At 52.6% G+C, this 18,091-nt stretch overlaps 1 protein-coding gene across 1 annotated transcript; it reads right to left on the bottom strand.

Annotated features, from left to right (window-relative positions):
• Nucleotides 1–2,012: 2,012 nt before the first annotated feature.
• Eef1a2 (eukaryotic translation elongation factor 1 alpha 2) lies at nt 2,013–10,772 on the bottom strand. The gene is made up of 8 exons (XM_050151188.1): nt 10,649–10,772; nt 9,215–9,433; nt 7,645–7,824; nt 6,862–7,158; nt 5,296–5,446; nt 3,939–4,195; nt 2,925–3,159; nt 2,013–2,381 (listed from the first exon to the last, which is right to left on the bottom strand). Exons 2-8 carry the CDS (start codon nt 9,356–9,358, stop codon nt 2,254–2,256), a joined length of 1,392 nt encoding a protein of 463 aa, XP_050007145.1. The 5' UTR covers nt 9,359–9,433; nt 10,649–10,772; the 3' UTR covers nt 2,013–2,253.
• Nucleotides 10,773–18,091: the final 7,319 nt, after the last annotated feature.

Here is an 18,091-nt window from a genome sequence, read left to right as displayed (position 1 = left end):
CGTGGCCCAACACAGGCCACTGTGACCAGCTGGCCAGGCAGAACTGGGACGCCAAGGTTCCCGGAGAACACAAAAGTTTGCTACAGGAGAATGAGGCAAGTCTGCCTACAGTTTCCTTTAACTCCAGCCAGGGGATCTTTCTTATATTTGTCCTCTCTCAGGCTAATGGATTTCCTTAATTTAGCCCCAATTCAAAGAGGGCTAAGTGTTAAACAACTCTGTGACTGACACACTCTACCTGACCCTTCCTGCCAATAATGGTGGCCCAGAAAAGATCCAGAGTTAGCCAGATGTCCAGGATATGCCTAGTGTCCTTGGATAGAGTCATCAGACAAAGTACAGGACACCCAAATCAGAATTCCAGATTAACAATCAACTTTTTTTTGCTATAAATGTCTCAAATCTTTTATATTAAAAAAAAAGTATCTTCCAGGTGGTGGTAGCACTCACCTTTAATCCCCAGCACTTGGAAGGCAGATGCAGGTGAATCTCTGTGAGTTCAAGACTATCCTGTTCTACAGAACAGCCGCCAGAGCTGTTGCACAGAGAAACACTGTCTCCAAAAAGTATCTGATATTCATCTGGTGTTCAGATTCACCTGGGTATCTGTATCCAACAGCCTTCCCTCAGAGGCCTGGGGTTCATCAGTTCAGACCCATCTCGTGGATCTGTGTGTGGGCACAGCTCTGAGGACCACTTTCCCAGACACATCATCTTCTAGTCGTGTTGGTCTTCCTCCCTTCCTATCCCCCCTTCATGGATGCTGAGGTACCCATTCTGCCTTGTGGTTAGGTGGGAGAATTCGAACTGTGTGCCTGTTTCTCTGGAGGTTAGAATTGCCCATCACTGCTGCAATGTCTCTGTCTTCACCTAGCCTAGGGGCTGAATATATCGAAGGTGTCAGGAACCTGACACCTGAAACCTGGAACAGCAACTGTGAGCAAGGAAGGATTTTGAAGATGCAGTTGGTAAGGTGGAAGCTTATATGGATTCTCAGATATGCTCTAAGCACAGTCACGGTGTCCTTATAGAAGAGAGATTCACATTCAGAAGAGATGAGGCTACATGAAAACAGCAGGCTGCAATGGTTGGGACAATAGCCCCGACATGCCAACAAAGCCAGGAGAGGAGAGCTGCAATGGTTTCACCTCTGTCCAGTGGTGCTGATTTCAGCCTGATCTGGCTCCAAAGTCACACTATGTATGGCCACGATAGCCCTGGGAGATTGACACAATGGGACCTGGGAACACTAAGGACCAGTACCCTTGCCTGAGGTTCAGAGAGCTTTACCTTGGCCTTGTGGAGGAAATCTGCTCACCCTATCCAACTGCTACGTGCAATAACATGAACAGACCTTGAGAGGTGGGAAGTGGGGAGGACAGCTTCCCGGGACAGCAGTGAGTGGAGAATAGCTTTGCCTGGCCATCAAAGTCATAGCATGTTCTGGAACAAGTGGACCAATCCCAGCCCACCTAACATAAATCATTGGCCTCCTGGCTTCTGGAGCAGGTGTTGCTGCAATTTAAGGGTTTAAGATCTGGGCAGCATGGACATGGGGCTGGCTCAGCAGTCAGGAGTGGAAGCAAGAATGGGCTTCTGTCAGAGCCCAGAAACCTAGGGGAAAGAAGTGTGTGCCCACACTCATGGGGAGGAACTCTCAGTTCTCACGATTCCTTAGGGGGCCCTTCGTGACAACCAGCCACAGTTTTGGTTCTACGATCGGTCTTGCACATCCCACCGAGGCACACAAAACGGGTCCTAGCCATCAAAGCCATTTGGTCTTTCCATCCTCACCTAGCTGGGAGTTTCCAGCACCCACTTAGTGGGCCCCACCGCCTACCCACGCAGCTTAGGAGGGTAGTTGGCTAGGTCACCTGTCAGCGGTGAGATGTGCCAGCCTGAACACCTTGGTCAACAGGACTTTAACAATCAGGGCCCCAGCAGTAGGCACACACGGCTCTGGGGTCGCTCAGTTTATTGGGAAAACGGGCACTGAGCGTGGTGAGCGCTGGTGCGGAAGCCTGGGGCGGGGGCGCTTTTCCTCTTGAAGAATTTCCACTGGACCTTGATGGCGAGCATCCAGTCGCTGACGTAGAGCCTCTTACAAGCGGAGGTGCAGACATGCGCCTGGCGGGGAGGCGGGGTGGAGGGGCCGCGCCTGGGGCGGGGGAGGGGGCGGGGCCAGTGCCGGGGACCGGGCTGGGGGCGCGGCGCGGCGCCGTCGGGGAGGGCCACGCCGCGGGCGCCCGCGCTTCACTTGCCCGCTTTCTGCGCCTTCTGTGCGGACTTGGTGACCTTGCCGGCGCCGCCGCTCTTCTTCTCCACGTTCTTGATGACGCCCACGGCCACAGTCTGCCGCATGTCACGCACGGCGAAGCGGCCTGCGGGGAGAGATGCATAAACTGCGGGGGCGCCCAGGATGCAGCGTGCAGGTGCACTGGGCGTCCGCAGAACAGCTTGACGCCATTTAAGTGGTTTAAAGGGGTGGGGATCTCTCACTAGCGTTGGTCCCGGGGAAGTCCCTCAGGGGTTCTTCGTCAGATAAGAAGCACCATCCTAGCTCTGTCTGTCAAGCACAGAAAGGGACGGTGGTGTGTTTGCGGGAGTGTGTGTGTGTGTGTGTGTGTGAGAGAGAGAGAGAGAGAGAGAGAGAGAGACAGAGACAGAGACAGAGACAGAGAGACAGAGAGAGAGAGACAGAGAGAGAGAGAGACAGAGAGAGAGAGAGAGAGAGAGAGAGAGAGAGAGAGAGAGAGAGAGAGAGAGAGAGAGAGAGAGAGAGAGAGGAGACCTCCTACTAAACGCTACACTTTGCTCAGTAGTTTGCCTTAGTAAAGGAGCCCTTGACCCCGCCCGCCAGCATGCATTGACCCCAGCTTGGACCAACCACCATCTTAGATGACGCCTTGGAACACCTAGCTCACCGAGGGGTGGGTACTGTGAGAAGCTCTCCACACACATGGGTTTTCCGGGGACCATCTCAACAATGGCCGCATCACCAGACTTCAGGGACTTGGGATTATCCTCCAGCTTCTTGCCAGAACGCCGGTCAATTTTCTCCTTCAGCTCGGCAAACTTGCAGGCGATGTGGGCTGTGTGGCAGTCGATAACTGGCGAGTAGCCAGCGCTGATTTGCCCAGGGTGGTTCAGGATGATGACCTGAGAGCAGAGTTGAAGACAGCTATGAGTCAGGTCTCCTGGAACAGTGTTAGATGGGGTGGCTCCAGTCACAGGGTCACCTCCAGATCCCCATGTTTGTGTGGGATCCCTTCTGGGCTCAGACCCCAACATCTTGCTAAGCATATAGCAAACCACAAGTCAATCAACAGACACCTGTACTGTTTGAAAGGATCAGACGACACAGACATATTAACCCTGGCCAGAACCAATTAGAGTGTTTCTATTACATTTCAACAAAATTATCCTGAAAACTCTTATCCCGTGGAGAAGTAGTTAAAGAGGGTTCCATGAAAACGTAGAGCAGGAGATTCAGCAAGATGACTCTGGACAAAGGTGCTTGCTGCCAGGTCTTGAAGACCTGAGTTCAATCCCTGGAGTCACATGGTTGAAGTAGAGAACTTATTCCAAGTTGCCCTCTGACCTCCACACATGTATTGTGGCACACACACGCACATACACACACACGTGCACACACACAAGAGCAGATGTGACTTATTTTTAGTTAAGAGAATAAAGTGCTAACAGTGATACCCCAGTCAGTAAGTTAAATAAAAGTATTTTCTAAGGTCGAATACCCCAGAGTAGGACTGCCCAGGGAGACCTGAGACTCTGCTTACTTATGTGCACCCGTGTAGCCTTGGAACATGAGTGGCCTTCGGATGAAATGAAGGGCTTCCCCCTTCAGTGCCAGGTCACTGTTCTGTGACACCTCGGCCCGTCTCTCCCCTCTTCCGAGAAGGAATGTCCAGCCAACCAACCTGGGAGGTGAACTGGGCAGCCTCCTGAGGCGGATCAGACTTGCTGTCCCCGCAGACATTGCCTCGGCGGATGTCCTTGACGGACACGTTTTTCACGTTGAAGCCGACATTGTCACCCGGCAGGGCCTCGCTGAGGGCCTCATGGTGCATTTCCACAGATTTCACCTCCGTGGTGATGTTTACGGGTGCAAAGGTCACCACCATGCCGGGCCGGAGAACACCAGTCTCCACTCGGCCCACAGGCACAGTCCCAATGCCTAGGCCAAGAGACGGTGCTGTGAGAGGGCAGGCCAGAGGAGGGGTTCAGGGCAAAACAAAAGCAGAGAGCCTGAAGGTAGGCAGAGCTTAGGAGCCGCTCCTCTCTGGAGGGGGTCAATGGAAATAGACTCACGGAGGGAGAAAGAAGACAGAGGGTCCCTAGGAAAGCAGTGGGGGAGGTGACTGTAGGAGAGAATCCCCTGGTCCAGTCGGGGAATGAAAAACTAAATTAGAGTTTCCAAGACTCAAGGATAAAGGGCAGGGCAGAGGCGGGGGAATGGGGTCGTCCCCTAAAGGACAGCTGTCCCTCCGAGGGAGCATCACAAGCCTTCCTCCTCTCTCTGAGAACCACAGCCAGGCATGGGTCAACTCACTAGGCTTGCTCTTGCCCACACAGGACGCCCTGGATCCTCCTGTGACTCTGTGGTTCTAACACTGAAGAGGCATCTGGTCCCAGTCCTTCCGACAGGCCTGCCCACAATGACAGTGTAGCTACTACGGAAATACCTCGATGAATGAGTGACTGGGAGAGGGAGCACTGCTCTCCGTCTTCTGGGAGCACGGGAGTGGTAGCGTTGTGGGGTGACAGAAGAGCCAACCGCTGTATTCTGTGTTGCAGTAAGCCTCCGCATGATATTCTCATTCCTCTCCCGTTGTTTGCTCCATGTTTTGCTTTGGTTTTTATTGACTAATGACTTGTAATTCTCATTCCTGGACTAAAACTGCCTCCCATGAGACAGGCACCCCTCTCCCTGCAGGTGAAGTGTCAGTCAGTTCAACACTTCCATCTAATGTCCTTAGCTCTGCCTGGTGGCTTGGGGGAGTGGGGTGTGGGAAAGGAAAATCCTGCTGAATGCTGGGTGAATGAATGGGTGGGTGGAGGTGGGTGAGAGAGGTGACCAAGTGGACATGTGGATGTGGATGGGTGGATAGAACAAGAATAAAGATCAGTGGATAAATGAATGGGCATAAGAGAACATGGTCTTAGGAGAGAAGTGGAGACAACCGGCCTGAGGGCTCCTTGTTGATGTCCTGGTCAAGGCGGGGGACAGAGCCTGCTAGCACCTGCAGGGAGCTCCAGTACTGAGGCCTCACTCACCACCAATCTTGTACACATCCTGCAGTGGCAGGCGAAGGGGCTTGTCAGTGGGGCGAGTTGGGGGCAGGATTGTGTCCAGGGCTTCCAGCAGGGACACACCACTTGCATTTCCTTCCTTGCGCTCTACCTTCCAGCCCTTGAACCATGGCATCTGGGCAGAAGGAAAAAAGGTGCCAATTAAAAGGCAACCTACCTGAGCACCCCCTCAGCCTCAGATCTCCAAGATTCTGGGGGTGGCACCTGCCTAAAGGGTAGCCTGGGAAAGGAGACTCGCTGTTCAAGATGAATAGTTTGCCTCTCAATCCCTTCTCACATCCCCAACCTCACAGGGACTCTGAGCAAACATAACTTAGAAAAAAGGGAAGAGGCAAAGAGAAAAACCAAAACCAAACAAACAAAAACACCTCCCCAGACTGTACTGCCATGTCCCAAACACTTACAAATGAGGCCTGTCTACCTGGCCTGATTTCCTGCTCCGTCAGGGACCTGGTCAATCACAGCCCAAGACAGGGCAAGAACCAGGAGAGTAGGGACTCAAGTCTGACCAATGGCCATGTCCAGGATAAAGTCCAGCCTATGCCCCAACCCCGAAGCCCTGCTGGCTACCAAGCTGCCCAAGGTCTACCACCACCACCACCACCGCCTCTTTGGAGGATGACTTCAACCCTTCCTAACACAGAGCTCCTCGTGGTCCACCTGCTACACAAGAAGTAAATCCACCGAAGGGGCTGTGTGTCCTCCTGCTTTTATCTTTATGACAAAGTCTCAGGCATCTCAGGTCAACAGATGGCTCTTGAAGTATGGGTGAACAAAGTCCCAGAGCAAAATAGAGCAGTAGGAAGCGGGGGGGTGGGGGACCCCTACTGATCAAAAGTCTCCAGGGGATTCTAAGATCCTGATAATCATACATCAGCAAGAGCAAGATGGGGTATTCCCTGCCTGTCAAACTCTGTCCCCATACCACCAGGCACTGGTCTCCATCTATCTCCAGAGAGCCTATTCTCACACCATTTCATTCATTGTGGGCAGCTGCAAAACTGGCTAAAGCCAAGTGTCCACCTTTCTGGGCAAGGGGCCTCCTCTGGATAGACCAAGATCTAGGTCCCAGGCTCTATCTGAAAACCTCCTCTTCACCCCCAACTTAGAGGCCCAGAGCTGTAGAAACTTCAGGCTTTCCAACTGACCAGCCAAATGACATTCCTCCACAATCCAGGCCAGCCCAGGGACATGCATGCTTCCCAGATACCAACTCACTCTTCAGACCTCAGAGGAGGCAGCTAAGGAGGACCTTGTGGCCTTGCTGGTCATGCACAGTCTCGAAAGCCAGGACAGAGGCTTGGGAGAAATAAAAACTGATCTTCCCCCATAGTGAGATCCAGGGCCCAACAGGCAGCAGCCAGAGAAGAAATCCCACCTTCCTCTTTTGGCCTCACGAGGACCCCAAGTGCAGGTCCCTTACTAGGGGAGATCCCCAGGAGGTTGGCGCCCATCACTACAGTGCTCCCAGAAACCCAGCTAGATCAAAGGGAACTTGGCCCGCCCTTCCCCCACCCCGTCCTCGCTCACGTTGGGTGACGGCTCCAGCATGTTGTCACCATGCCAGCCTGAGATGGGCACGAAGGGCACTGTGGCTGGGTTGTAGCCGATCTTCTTGATGTAGGCGCTGACCTCCTTGACAATCTCATCATAGCGCTTCTCGCTGTAGGCTGGTTCCGTGGAGTCCATCTTGTTGACACCAACAATAAGCTGCTTTACACCCAGAGTGTAGGCCAGGAGCGCGTGTTCCCGGGTTTGCCCATTCTTGGAGATGCCGGCCTCGAACTCGCCCACTCCTGCCGCCACGATCAGCACGGCACAGTCCGCCTATCCAGCAGGTCAGACACAGTGAGCCCCCTGGGCCAGCCTTTTACCTGTCCCAACCACCCACAAAATGGGGCCTGAGCAGTTATTCTTGGGATGGAGACTCGGGATCTCTACCTCAAGGGTAGCAGGGGACTCCTCCCCCAGGCCCCGAATCAAGGAGGCCCAGAACTGGCCATCAGCTCCACCATCAGCAGGCTGTGTGCCCTTGGATGGGTCATTTGGCCTCTGGTTCTGTTCTGTCTTCCTGTGGTTATCTGACTGATTTTCTCCCCATCTCTCACCGTTCCTCGTGTGGCCTCTTCTACAAGACTCTGTGAAGGAACATGCCCACAATTCACCCCTCTATCTGTCTGCTGGCCCCAATAGTGGTGGGGTAACCCTGCAGATACTCCATCTAACTGACTCAGATCTTGAGGAACTCTGTGCCAAGCAGGATGGAGGTGAACTGGGCGGGGCTCTGTCCCGGCAGGTGCTCTCCCTGCACACCTGGGAAGTGCCAGTGATCATGTTCTTGATGAAGTCCCGGTGGCCTGGAGCATCGATGATGGTTATGTAGTACTTGGTGGTCTCAAACTTCCAAAGGGAGATGTCGATGGTGATGCCACGCTCCCGCTCTGCCTTCAGCTTGTCCAGCACCCAGGCGTACTTAAAGGAGCCCTTCCCCATCTGGAAGGGTAGGGGGACACAGGACTCAGGGGTCACATCCATCTGCCTGGCCTGCCCCAGGCCATGGAAGCAGTCATGAGAGATTAGGATTGGGCTAAAGCACCTTGAACCAAGGACCTCAGCACCATCTCTCTGGTCCTGACCCCCAAACCCTGCTCTGCCACAAAATGAAGACACCCAGATCAGCCAGCCCCACCCCTACTCCCCTCCTAAATGGCTGTGAACACACAAGTCCCCCAGCAGGGGGCATGAGGATCTGGAAGTTGCCAGACCTCATTTAAACTCCTATCCCTGGCAAAGGGTTCCTCACTGCCTGAAGCTAAGGCTCCACACCCTAGTCAGTTATAGGTCAATCATCTGATGGGTTTGGGGCTATTAAAAAAAAAAACTCTCTGAGTTATTTCAAAACAAAAAAAAATTAAAAATAAATAAATTGGTCAAGGTTTTGAGAAAAGTCTGGCTTTCCAGCTCTTTCTGTAGCTGATGAGTACTTCCAAATAGCTCTGAGACATCTCCCCTCTCCCCTTCCACCAAAATAGGAAAAGAAAGAACACCCCTACTAAGATCAAGGCTGGCTGCTCTCTGCCAGCTTCTGCCAAGGTGAGAGTCCTGGTGAGACTCCTATAACCTGGACCACAACTGTGGTCATTGCTCAGCCTAACACAACTCCCTACCATACTCTCCCAGGACAGGCTTTTGCATTTCAGGGTTGCTACCCAGCCTGGAGGAGCTGTCCAGCCAGACCCAGACAAAACCCAGCTGGAACCTGACCCGGGTGACCTTCAATCACTCAGCTCCCTCCTACCACCTCCCCTCATAACACCCCCTAAAGGGTAAAAGCATCAGGCTCAGACACACAGAGTTGGGCTCAAAACACACATACACACAGAGCAGGAATTCAGCACAGAGAGTTGCTGCCCTCAGCCCTTACCCAGGAGCCAGCTCTTCTGGGGGCAGAGAAGAGAATCCAGTTACAACCACTGCCCATTCGTAGGTCCCTGCCAGGAGCAGGCTACCCAGACCCCCCACTCCAGGCATCATCCTGAACCAGCAACCTTCCCCAGCTTATCTGGAGAAAGTGGAGCTGGCAAGGCTGCTGCCCATCAAGATGCTATTAATAGCATCCTTGAGCCCTGGCTGTTACAAGACAAGCAAGGGCAGCACCACATCCAGCTTCAGCCCTGAGGAGCAAGAGGATAAGGCTTGAGGGCCCTCTGGCCCACTGAGACCATGAATCCAGAGCACAAACTCTCCCTCCCTCAGTACGAAGCAAATCTAGCAGCATCCTCAGAGGGAGGCTGCCCTGTTCACCCCCATCTCCAGTCACCCCTATCCTTGGAACGGAAGGAAGTAAACGGAGCAATGCCAGTGCCAGGCCCGGGGTGCTCACCTCTGCCGCCTCCTTCTCAAACTTCTCAATGGTCCGCTTGTCGATGCCCCCGCATTTGTAGATGAGATGGCCCGTCGTGGTGGACTTGCCTGAATCCACGTGGCCAATGACCACAATGTTGATGTGTGTCTTCTCCTTGCCCATTCTGCCTGGTGGAGGGAGGGGCTGGCACTGTGGGGGCTCTGGCTCGGGGGGTTGAGGGTGTGCTGGGCAGGAACACTGTGTGGCCAGTGACAAGGAAGGCGGGTGATTAGGAGGCCCAGAGAAAGCCCAGCAGACAGATCCACACCACTCCCACCCAATCACCTGAGGCAGGACGAGGAAGGATTGCCCCCTACCCTGGTCCTAGCCCAGCCTGGCCAGGTTGCACTCTTAAGCCACCTGTTCTCCTTCGCCCAAATGGTTTGTTGGAGTGTAAATGCTTGGAGAGTTGATTCAGAGGAAAGTTCCCTGAGGAAGGGTTAATCCGGTCTGGACATCACAGAGCAGCAAGCAGGCTGTGTGATCCTCTGGAGAGCCCTGTGATGAGTCACTGTGCCCAGCTCTCCAGTGCCCTGTCCTCCCTGTCCTCGATGCCGCCACCACCCCCCCCAACACACACACACACACACACATACACAGCTCAGGGAGGGACACTGCCCTACCCCCATCTGCTGCCACCATGAAGAAAAGGCCAGCACTCCTCAGCCCCTCCTCAGGCGAGGGCGCCATCTTCCTCTCTGCCCACAGGCTGGCAGGGGAGACAGCTGGATGGGGCCCAGGCATGGGCCCAGAATAGCTCAGGCCCTCCCCATATTCAAGCAGGGGGCAACCATCAAGGCTGAGAGGTGAGTGTCCTGTTCTAGCCAGAGAAATAAAAATCTCACCCTGACCCAGCTCAGTAAGTGTCCTAAGAGATTCCCTCACTCACCCTCGCCCCCTACCACCTGGTCCAGGCCCTGGGTCTCAGAACCTGCGCATCGCTGAGATCAACTGAGACGCTCCGGGCTGGGCCTGGGCGGGGAGGGGGGTGATACTAGGGTGGGAGTCACGTAGGGCGGGGTAGGGGTCCTCAGGTTTCAGCACCTCCCCGACCCTTCTCTGACAAATCACTGACACCCCCAGAGCCACGAACCACGCCAACATCCGCACTGACCAGCCTGTCCAGCCCCGCAGCGCCCAGGAGAGCCCCAAGGTCACGGTGACAGTGTGATCCTAGGTTTCAGGAGAAGGCCCCCCGCCGCTGTCACTAAGTAAACAATCGCTAAGGAGACACGTCGTTCGCCTGCCACGGGGACCCACCATGCCTGGTGTGCGACCGAGAGACCCCCCAACCCAGGGGTGTAGCTCAGCTAGGTACCCCGTGTCCCCTTCTACCTTGGGATGGATTCCCTGGGAGGCGAACTCTTGGTGGAAACCTAAACAAGGGTCGCCGGCCCGAGTGTGTGTCCTTACCCAGAGCCGAAGTCTCAGTCAGAGGGACTGGCGGCGGCGGCGCCGGCGGTTTTATCTCTCCAGGAGGGGGTCCACCTATTGACGGTGCCGGCGCAATGCACTGCGCCCCTGCAGTACGGCAATGCGGTACCGGCGGGGGAGGCGGGCTCCGGGAGGCTGGCGGATGGGCTGCGAGAGATGCGCGGACGTAGGGGCCAAGCACCCACGGGCGCCAGCCGGCGTAACGAGGATCCAAGAGGACGCAGCTGCAAAGATGCACCGGAGCAAGCGAGAGTATCAGCGAGCTAGAGCGCAGATCAGGAGAGAAAAACAGGCAAAAGGGCGGGGAGCACGCAGAGGTGGGGGCAGGGAAACAGCCAGGAAGGGAGGGGCAGGGATGGAGAAGGGAAAGAAGCAACCTACAGAAGAGCTGGGATAGCAGAAACAGTGGTTGCCATAGAGCCGAAGAATGAAAGGTACACCCAACATAAAGATGTTCCCGGGAAGGTGGAACATAAGACAGGGAGCCAGCGAGTGGAGGTGGGATGGGGAGAGAAGAGGCACAAGCCCAGGTCAAGGTCCCTGCAAGTCCTGATGTGGGCATCCAGTGCTGGCCCTGCTCACGGTTGAGTCCCAGCGAACATGAAGGGCAGTTTCCAGAGGCTTTCCGTGATGTGATCCCCCTGGTACAGTGCCCCTAAGCTTGCTTACATGGGCCCAACATGGCAGACCTTTGAGGCCGTCAGCAAGTCCAGCCCAGATACAACCTTGTTCTGAAGTCCTGGAAAGAGGCTTTTTCTACCTATTCCCTTAGGTGTGGGGAATGCATGAAGCCCATCAGAGTTCAGACACAAGTTCCAGGTCAGACTGTCTTACACATCCAAACAGAGTTCAGACCCCCACTAGCCCAGGATTGAGCACCAGCTTCCTTCAGGTCCCATGGATGGGAAAGAGGCCCTGAGGATTCCAAAATAGGCCTTAAGGGGGTTGGTTGTGAATGCCACGTGTCATCAGAGGCTTCTTCAGAGATCCCTATCTTGTCACCTCACCCAGAGCTTCCTATTTTCTGATGCTACCACCAGTGTTTGCCATGGCAGGGTATGGTAGGGCAGGCAGGAAGCAAACGCTCCTTGGGTATTTATACTGAACGACAGCAGGCCTATGTCTATCCCTTCCACGCCAGGGTAGAATTGATCAAGACATAGAAGTGCCAGGTCAGGGCCCAGCACCTCCTACTAGGGCAGTGCCCATGAGGAGCCCCTGGAGATGGGTGCCCTGTGTGAGGAAGGAGTAAAAGTGAAGCTGAGGGTCCATCTGGCTGAGGGCAGTCAGAGACCAGGCAGGCCTCTCAGATGACCTGGCACTTCCGCAGACTGCTGATACTGTCAACTGGGAGCCAGGAATTAAAAATAAGTTCCTGGCAAGACATTAGCATTCACCACACCCGCTTGCCCAGCTCCTCTCCACGGAATGCCTTCCTTCTTGCATGGAGATCAGGCCTGGTTTGGGATTCAGAAGGCTGGGTGGGCTCAGTAGAGGGGCCCAGAGTCCAGGATCCTTGGGGATAGCCCCCAGTCCTTCAACTTTGGAGGTATCACCGGACACCCGTTCCCTATGTAGCCTTCCTCTATGTGCATCTGAGACGCAAGGCCAGGAGCTTGCCCTAGTCCTAGAGGACTGACCACCGATGGCAAGAGGTTATCTCCTGCCTGAAACACCTATATGCTGACCTAGGGGAGGCAGGCCAAAAGTACCACCCTGTCATTAGGACATACTTTGCTTACCAGTGCCAATCCCTGAAGCCTTTGCCAGCGTGGAAGACCCTGTGAATATGTAGAAAAACAAACCTTCAAGAGGTAACGGAGCTGAGCTATAACACACTAACCCCACTGAGCAGCCTTAAGGGCAACAGTTCCAAGAGGCTATTAACCCAGCAGCAATTGCCAGGCTCACAATGGCTCCAGCAACTGAGCAACTATTGCTTCTATCTGCATGTATCCCCCAAGCTCAGCGCTAGGACCGAATCCCAAGGTTGGGATAGGGCTTTCTAGGGGGACTTAGGTCCTGAGGGTGCTGGCCTTATCCATGGATTAAATACCACCATAGAAAGTGCTTGTGAAGGGCTCTCCTGTCCTTCTACTTTCCTCTGTAGGGCCTGGTTGGGCACCTTACCAGAACTTTGGGCTTCTAGCCTCTTCAAGTACATAGTTAGTAGTAGTTAACCAACTAAGAAGTCAGCAACACTAAATAAAAACAGATCCAATAAGTAGGCCTTGGGACCCCAAAACCTATGAGGAAACTGGGCAAAGAAAAACTAAGCCTGCCACCTGAGATCACATAGCAAGTAGGCGACTCAAAACACTAGCACTGTGGACAGTGTGACTTTCAGATCGAAGCCTAGGTCTCACCTGTGGCCTGCTTCTCGGTTACGAATCACAGTGACTCTGGGAAGCTGCCAGAGGCGGGGCAGGGCAAGCAAGGAGAGGCTACAGGAAACCAGGATTCTTCCTAGGGGCAGTGTGGAGGGTAGAGTGCAGGATCTGCCCCTCCTCAGCAACTACGGGAGCCCCCAGATGCCATCTCCAAGCTGTTTGGGGAGACAGCATCCCCCTCTTTGGCTGGCGGGGGTTTCACAAATGTTGGGAATGAAGATACAGCTAAAATTAACCGTTATCAAGCTGCCAGCCCTGCAAATAAACCTGCCTCCCATTGGCTGCCGGTGATGTCACTGTCAGGTTAATAATAGCTGCGGTGCCCAGCTAACCACCTGTGTGGGTGCCTTCTGTGAGCCATGACCAGGCCAGCCTCCTGGAGTCAGTGTCCAACAGATGTGTGTCACTTGGCCCACGGTGGCTTACACGGGGTCTTGGGGACAGGGTGACTAGACACCTTCTAGTCAGAGAGTTTCCAGGGAGCTCCACCTGGTTTGGGCTGCCAGATGCCTTCCGGCCCCAAAACACGGTCCTGGGGCATGGAGCCCATCACTACTCATTTACCTGAGCCTGAGTCCTGGGCAGCCACTGAAGCAAAGTCCTCCCTTGAGACCAGCTTCCAGGCCGGTACCAGGAGACTGAGAAAGCTCCTGGGGCAGCAAATGAACTGTTTCTATGATGAGGGGAGTTCTAGGCTCTGGGGCCTTAACAAACAATCGGTACCTTCCTGAATTAGAGCAGCTGGGCAGGTGGCAGGTGAATTGGAAATAGGAAATTTCAGCCTAGCCAGAAGCAAATATACTATCCTCCAAGGCATGAGGCCTGCTAGGTCTGAGGCATCCTGAGTCTGTCAGGGAGCCCAGAGCCACAGGGAGCTGTTGCCATGGTGAGCAGCAGCTCAGCGGGCAGGAGGCTCCTCCCTCCTCCTCCAGGGAGCCCAGCACTGCATCATCCAAGGAGCAGAGAACCGCTCATCCTCTGGAAACCATTAAGAGTGTGACAGACACGGTGGGACACAAGTCACATTCCATCAGTGCAGACCCGTTTCTGGGGTGAGGTCAGGGTACTCCATCCAGTAACACCCAGAAACAGAAGGGAAGACCAGGAGAGTACACGAGGCAAGTCACTCTCCACAGCCAAGTCCAGTAGGATGGAGGGGACCCTGGGTATGTGGTCAGGTCTCCTGAGGACTCACTGGAGGCAAAGCTCCCGTCAGTGGTCCTATCTTTAACTGGGGAAAGAGCACCACAGCACCTGTGTTTGACACATGTTCTTAACCTCCTGACTGCCAGGGAACAGTGCTCACAAGTGCCTGTAGGAACTCTCACCCCTTGAAAAGAATTGCCTTACAGTGGGCAGGGACCCTACAGGGAACAGCCAACCTTAGGAGTAACCATAGTCTACATGATCCAGGAGAAGCCCTGGGAGGCCATCATCCCATGCCACCAATAGTCACACCTGAGGGCAAAGGGACGCAGAGGGGGTACAACATATAGAGGGTATAGTCTTTTTAAAGAAAAAAAAGATTTATTTTAAATTATGCATAATTTTAAATCTGAGGGGTGTCTGTACATGCAAATGAGACATCGAATCCCCTGGCACTGGAGTAACAGATAGTTGTGAACTACCGGAAGTTGGTGTTGGAAACAGACCTCCTGAAGAGCAGCACAGTTCCTAACTACTGAGCTATCGCTCTAGTCCTATAGTGCAGATCCTTTCAAACGGGCGTGAACAGACTTGGAAGACCGTATCTTTTGAGTTTCCAGAGAGTGAACACAGCCTCGGAATCAACATCCAGATCACTCCCTTGTGCCCCTCCTGGTAATGGCCACCGCTCAGTGGCCACTCCTGTGAGGACTCCTGACACAGATTCACCGGAGCTGTTTTTAAACAGCACAAACCGGAGCCTTCAACCTGCATCCTCCGTCTGAGTCCCCTCCCTGCTCATCAGCTCCTGTCACCATGACAGACACCTGATATGAGTGGCTAATGAAGTCTGCCTTCAGTTCTGGGGTTCGTGGTGCAATAACCCCATGCCAAGGCAGCATACCATGGCAGGAATATGTCAAAGAACAAAATCGCTCACCTCCTATCCAAGAAGCAAAAAGAGAGGCCCAGGTCTCCCAGTCCTCCTCAAGGGCACAGTCCAGTACCCTAAAGACCTTCTCCTAGGCCTCTGCACTAAAGAAACCACTTTCTCCAACAGTCCCACCTCAGGGACCAAGCCTCCAAACACACCTACACTACACCACAGCCATCACGGCTGTGGGATTCAGCCACACTATGTCAGACTCTATCCCATGCAGTTTTAACCTGCTACAAGCAAACCTGTCATAAGCAGGTGTGTATGTGTCGTGAGTGATTGTTCTGAAACAGAGAGTCAAAGACTGGCGTACTGCCTCTTGACTCTAAATTCAACCCCTGTGATGGTGGACCAGATGTGTATCAGTACCCCATTGGACCCAGGCAGCAGCTAATCCCCAGGCAGTACTAACCAGTTGTGAGTGGCTGGAAGCCCTTGGTGACTGGCTGACTTCCCTCACCGTGGATGGCACGGCCCTCATTCCTCATAGACCTGGCTTCCCTTCACTGTATACAGAGCTTTGGGAAGGGACTCTGGGTTTTCTGTGATCTCCTCTGGAGATGGCTGGCCTTTGCTCAATTGACGTTTGGCTCCCAGACATACACAGACTGCTTCCCAAGATGATAGAGCCGCCATGAGACTCCTCTGAGTGCCATTCAGCCACAGCTTCCAGTGGACTTGCACTGAACCTGTGCTGGATGTATCTGGGACAGGCATTACTACAAACTAAAGTCCTTCCTCAAATAAATATATAAACGAGGAAGCCCACACACGTTGGCTGGATCCATTGCTGTCCAGTGCCGTTTGTTTTCTAGAATTTTCTTTCTATTCAGCCATGTGGTGGCCTCAGGCTGGGTGAAGCCCTATGAGTCACACCTTTGAGTATTTATCTGTCTTGGTTCACGGGACCTTGAGACTGTGAGCGGCTGGAATGTGAGAGCAACTGGTACCTCCAGGCCCTGTCTTTATATTCTGCACTGTATATGCTCCTGCTGGGTGAGAGTGAGCTGGGAGGGGCTTCCAGGCTGTCTAGTCAACAAGAAGAGTTAAGTTTCCCTAGTGACCAGAGACATCTTTTCACGTAATGATTGGCTGTTTGTAAATCTCTGGAGAAAGGTCTGGTCAAGTCCTTGACCCAATTTAAATTGAGCTATTTATCTTTTTGTGTGTCAAGTTTTGAGAGTTCCGTATAGATTGTGAGCACAAGTCCTTTGTCAGATGTATGATTTGAAAATATTGTCCTCTAGTTTGTAGGTTGCTTTTCAATCTCTTAAAAGCATTGCTCACAATGTTTTTCCAGCATGGTGGAGTAGACGTGCAATTTCAACAACTCCAAGGCTGAGTGTGAGAGGCTCCCTTGACCCCAGTATCTTAAACGGTGATATTGACAAGATCAACTAAGTTTTTAACTTGGATGTAGCCTAGTGTGTACATATTCATCTGGAATGGCGTGCTGTTTTTACACTGGCTGGCCTCAGTCACAGTCATACTTGCCTGTTACCCATTTGTATATCTGATTTATAGCAATGTTTTTATTTATTCTTTGAGATTGGGGGGGAGCTTTTTGAGACAGGGTCTCACTCTAGGCTACTAGAGTACCACTGGAACTCATTATGTAGACCAGGCTAGCCTGGGATTCACAGAGGTCTGCCTGCCTCTGCCCCTCAAATGCTGGAACTAAAGGTGAGCTCTATGTTTGGCTTATTCTTTGAGAATTTTATACAATGTGTTTTGATCACATTCATCCCTCCACCTCAACTCCTTCTAGATTTTTCCCCTCTTCCCTATCCACCCAACTTAATGAGCTCTTATGTTCTCTCTCTCTCTCTCTCTCTCTCTCTCTCTCTCTCTCTAACAAACAAACAAAAAGTCAAAAAGAGTTTAACTTGTATTGGCCAACTACTCCCAGGCTCTGGAGTGTCTGGTGCATGGTCTATATTCAAGGTGTCACTCCACTGAAAAATAAAACTGGCTTTTGTTCTCCTAGCAACAGCCAAGTGTTAACAGCGCCTTACCCAAGGTGGGCTTCATGTCAGCCTCTCATCCTCCAAATTTGAATGTTGCCTGGCTTCAGTTTTCACAAGTCTGTAACCTGGAAACTGTAACAGTCTATGCAAGCTGTCACAGTCTCTGTGACTCTGTATGTGCAACCTCCCTATTGTGTTTTGAAAACATTGTTTCCTTGATGTCTTCTACCACCTTTTGCGTCCTGCCCCTACTTCCACATAGATCCCTGAGCCTGTAGGGAGAAGTGTAACATAGATATCCTTTTTTTTTTAAATATTTATTTATTTATTTAATGTACACAATATTCTGTCTGTATGTATGCCTGCAGGCCAGAAGAGGGCACCAGACCTCTTTACAGATGGTTGTGAGCCACCATGTGGTTGCTGGGAAGTGAACTCAGGACCTTTGGAAGAGCAGGCTATGCTCTTAACCACTGAGCCATCTCTCCAGCCCCCATAGATATCCTTTTAAGGTGAAACATCCTACAATCTCTTATTCTCTGTATGATGACCAGTTGTGGGTCTCTGTGATAATTGCCATCTCCTGCAAGAAGCTCCTCTGATGAGAGTTGAGCAAGGCGCCAATATATGGGCGTATCATATTTCACTGAGAGTCATTTTATTGCTATGTTCATTTAGCAGAATAAGAGTAGTGTATTTTACCCTAGAGTCCATGTCCTATCTAGTCTTATGTGTGTGGTTGATTTGTTTGTTTTGTTTGTTGGTTTCTTTGTTGAGATAGGGGCTCACTTTGTGGACCTGGCTGGTCTTGAACACCGCAGAAATCTGCCTACCTCTGCCTCCTGAGTGCTGGGATTAAAGGAGTATGCTACATATGCCTGGTTTGTAATTGATTTTTGTATGAGCTGTAGATCAAAGGTTTTTTTGTTTTGTTTTGTTTTGTTTTTAGTTTGGGGTTTTTTTTGTTTTTTTTTTTTTTTTT

This window comes from Alexandromys fortis, unplaced genomic scaffold (assembly GCF_014885135.2).
Source record: "Alexandromys fortis isolate MF-2015 unplaced genomic scaffold, M_Fortis_MF-2015_v1.1 scaffold_27, whole genome shotgun sequence".
Classification (NCBI taxonomy): domain Eukaryota; kingdom Metazoa; phylum Chordata; class Mammalia; order Rodentia; family Cricetidae; genus Alexandromys; species Alexandromys fortis.
Note: the sequence above shows the minus strand (reverse complement) of the source record. Positions and strands in the feature narration are given on the sequence as shown.

Coding starts and splice junctions, on each gene's coding strand:
- Eef1a2 (XM_050151188.1), bottom strand. CDS start 9,358: ATGGGCAAGGAGAAGACACACATCAACATTGTGGTCATTGGCCACGTG. Junction 7,159..7,644: donor TGATCACTGGCACTTCCCAG/GTGTGCAGGGAG, acceptor CCTGCTGGATAG/GCGGACTGTGCCGTGCTGAT. Junction 2,382..2,924: donor CTCACAGTACCCACCCCTCG/GTGAGCTAGGTG, acceptor CTCTCCCCGCAG/GCCGCTTCGCCGTGCGTGAC.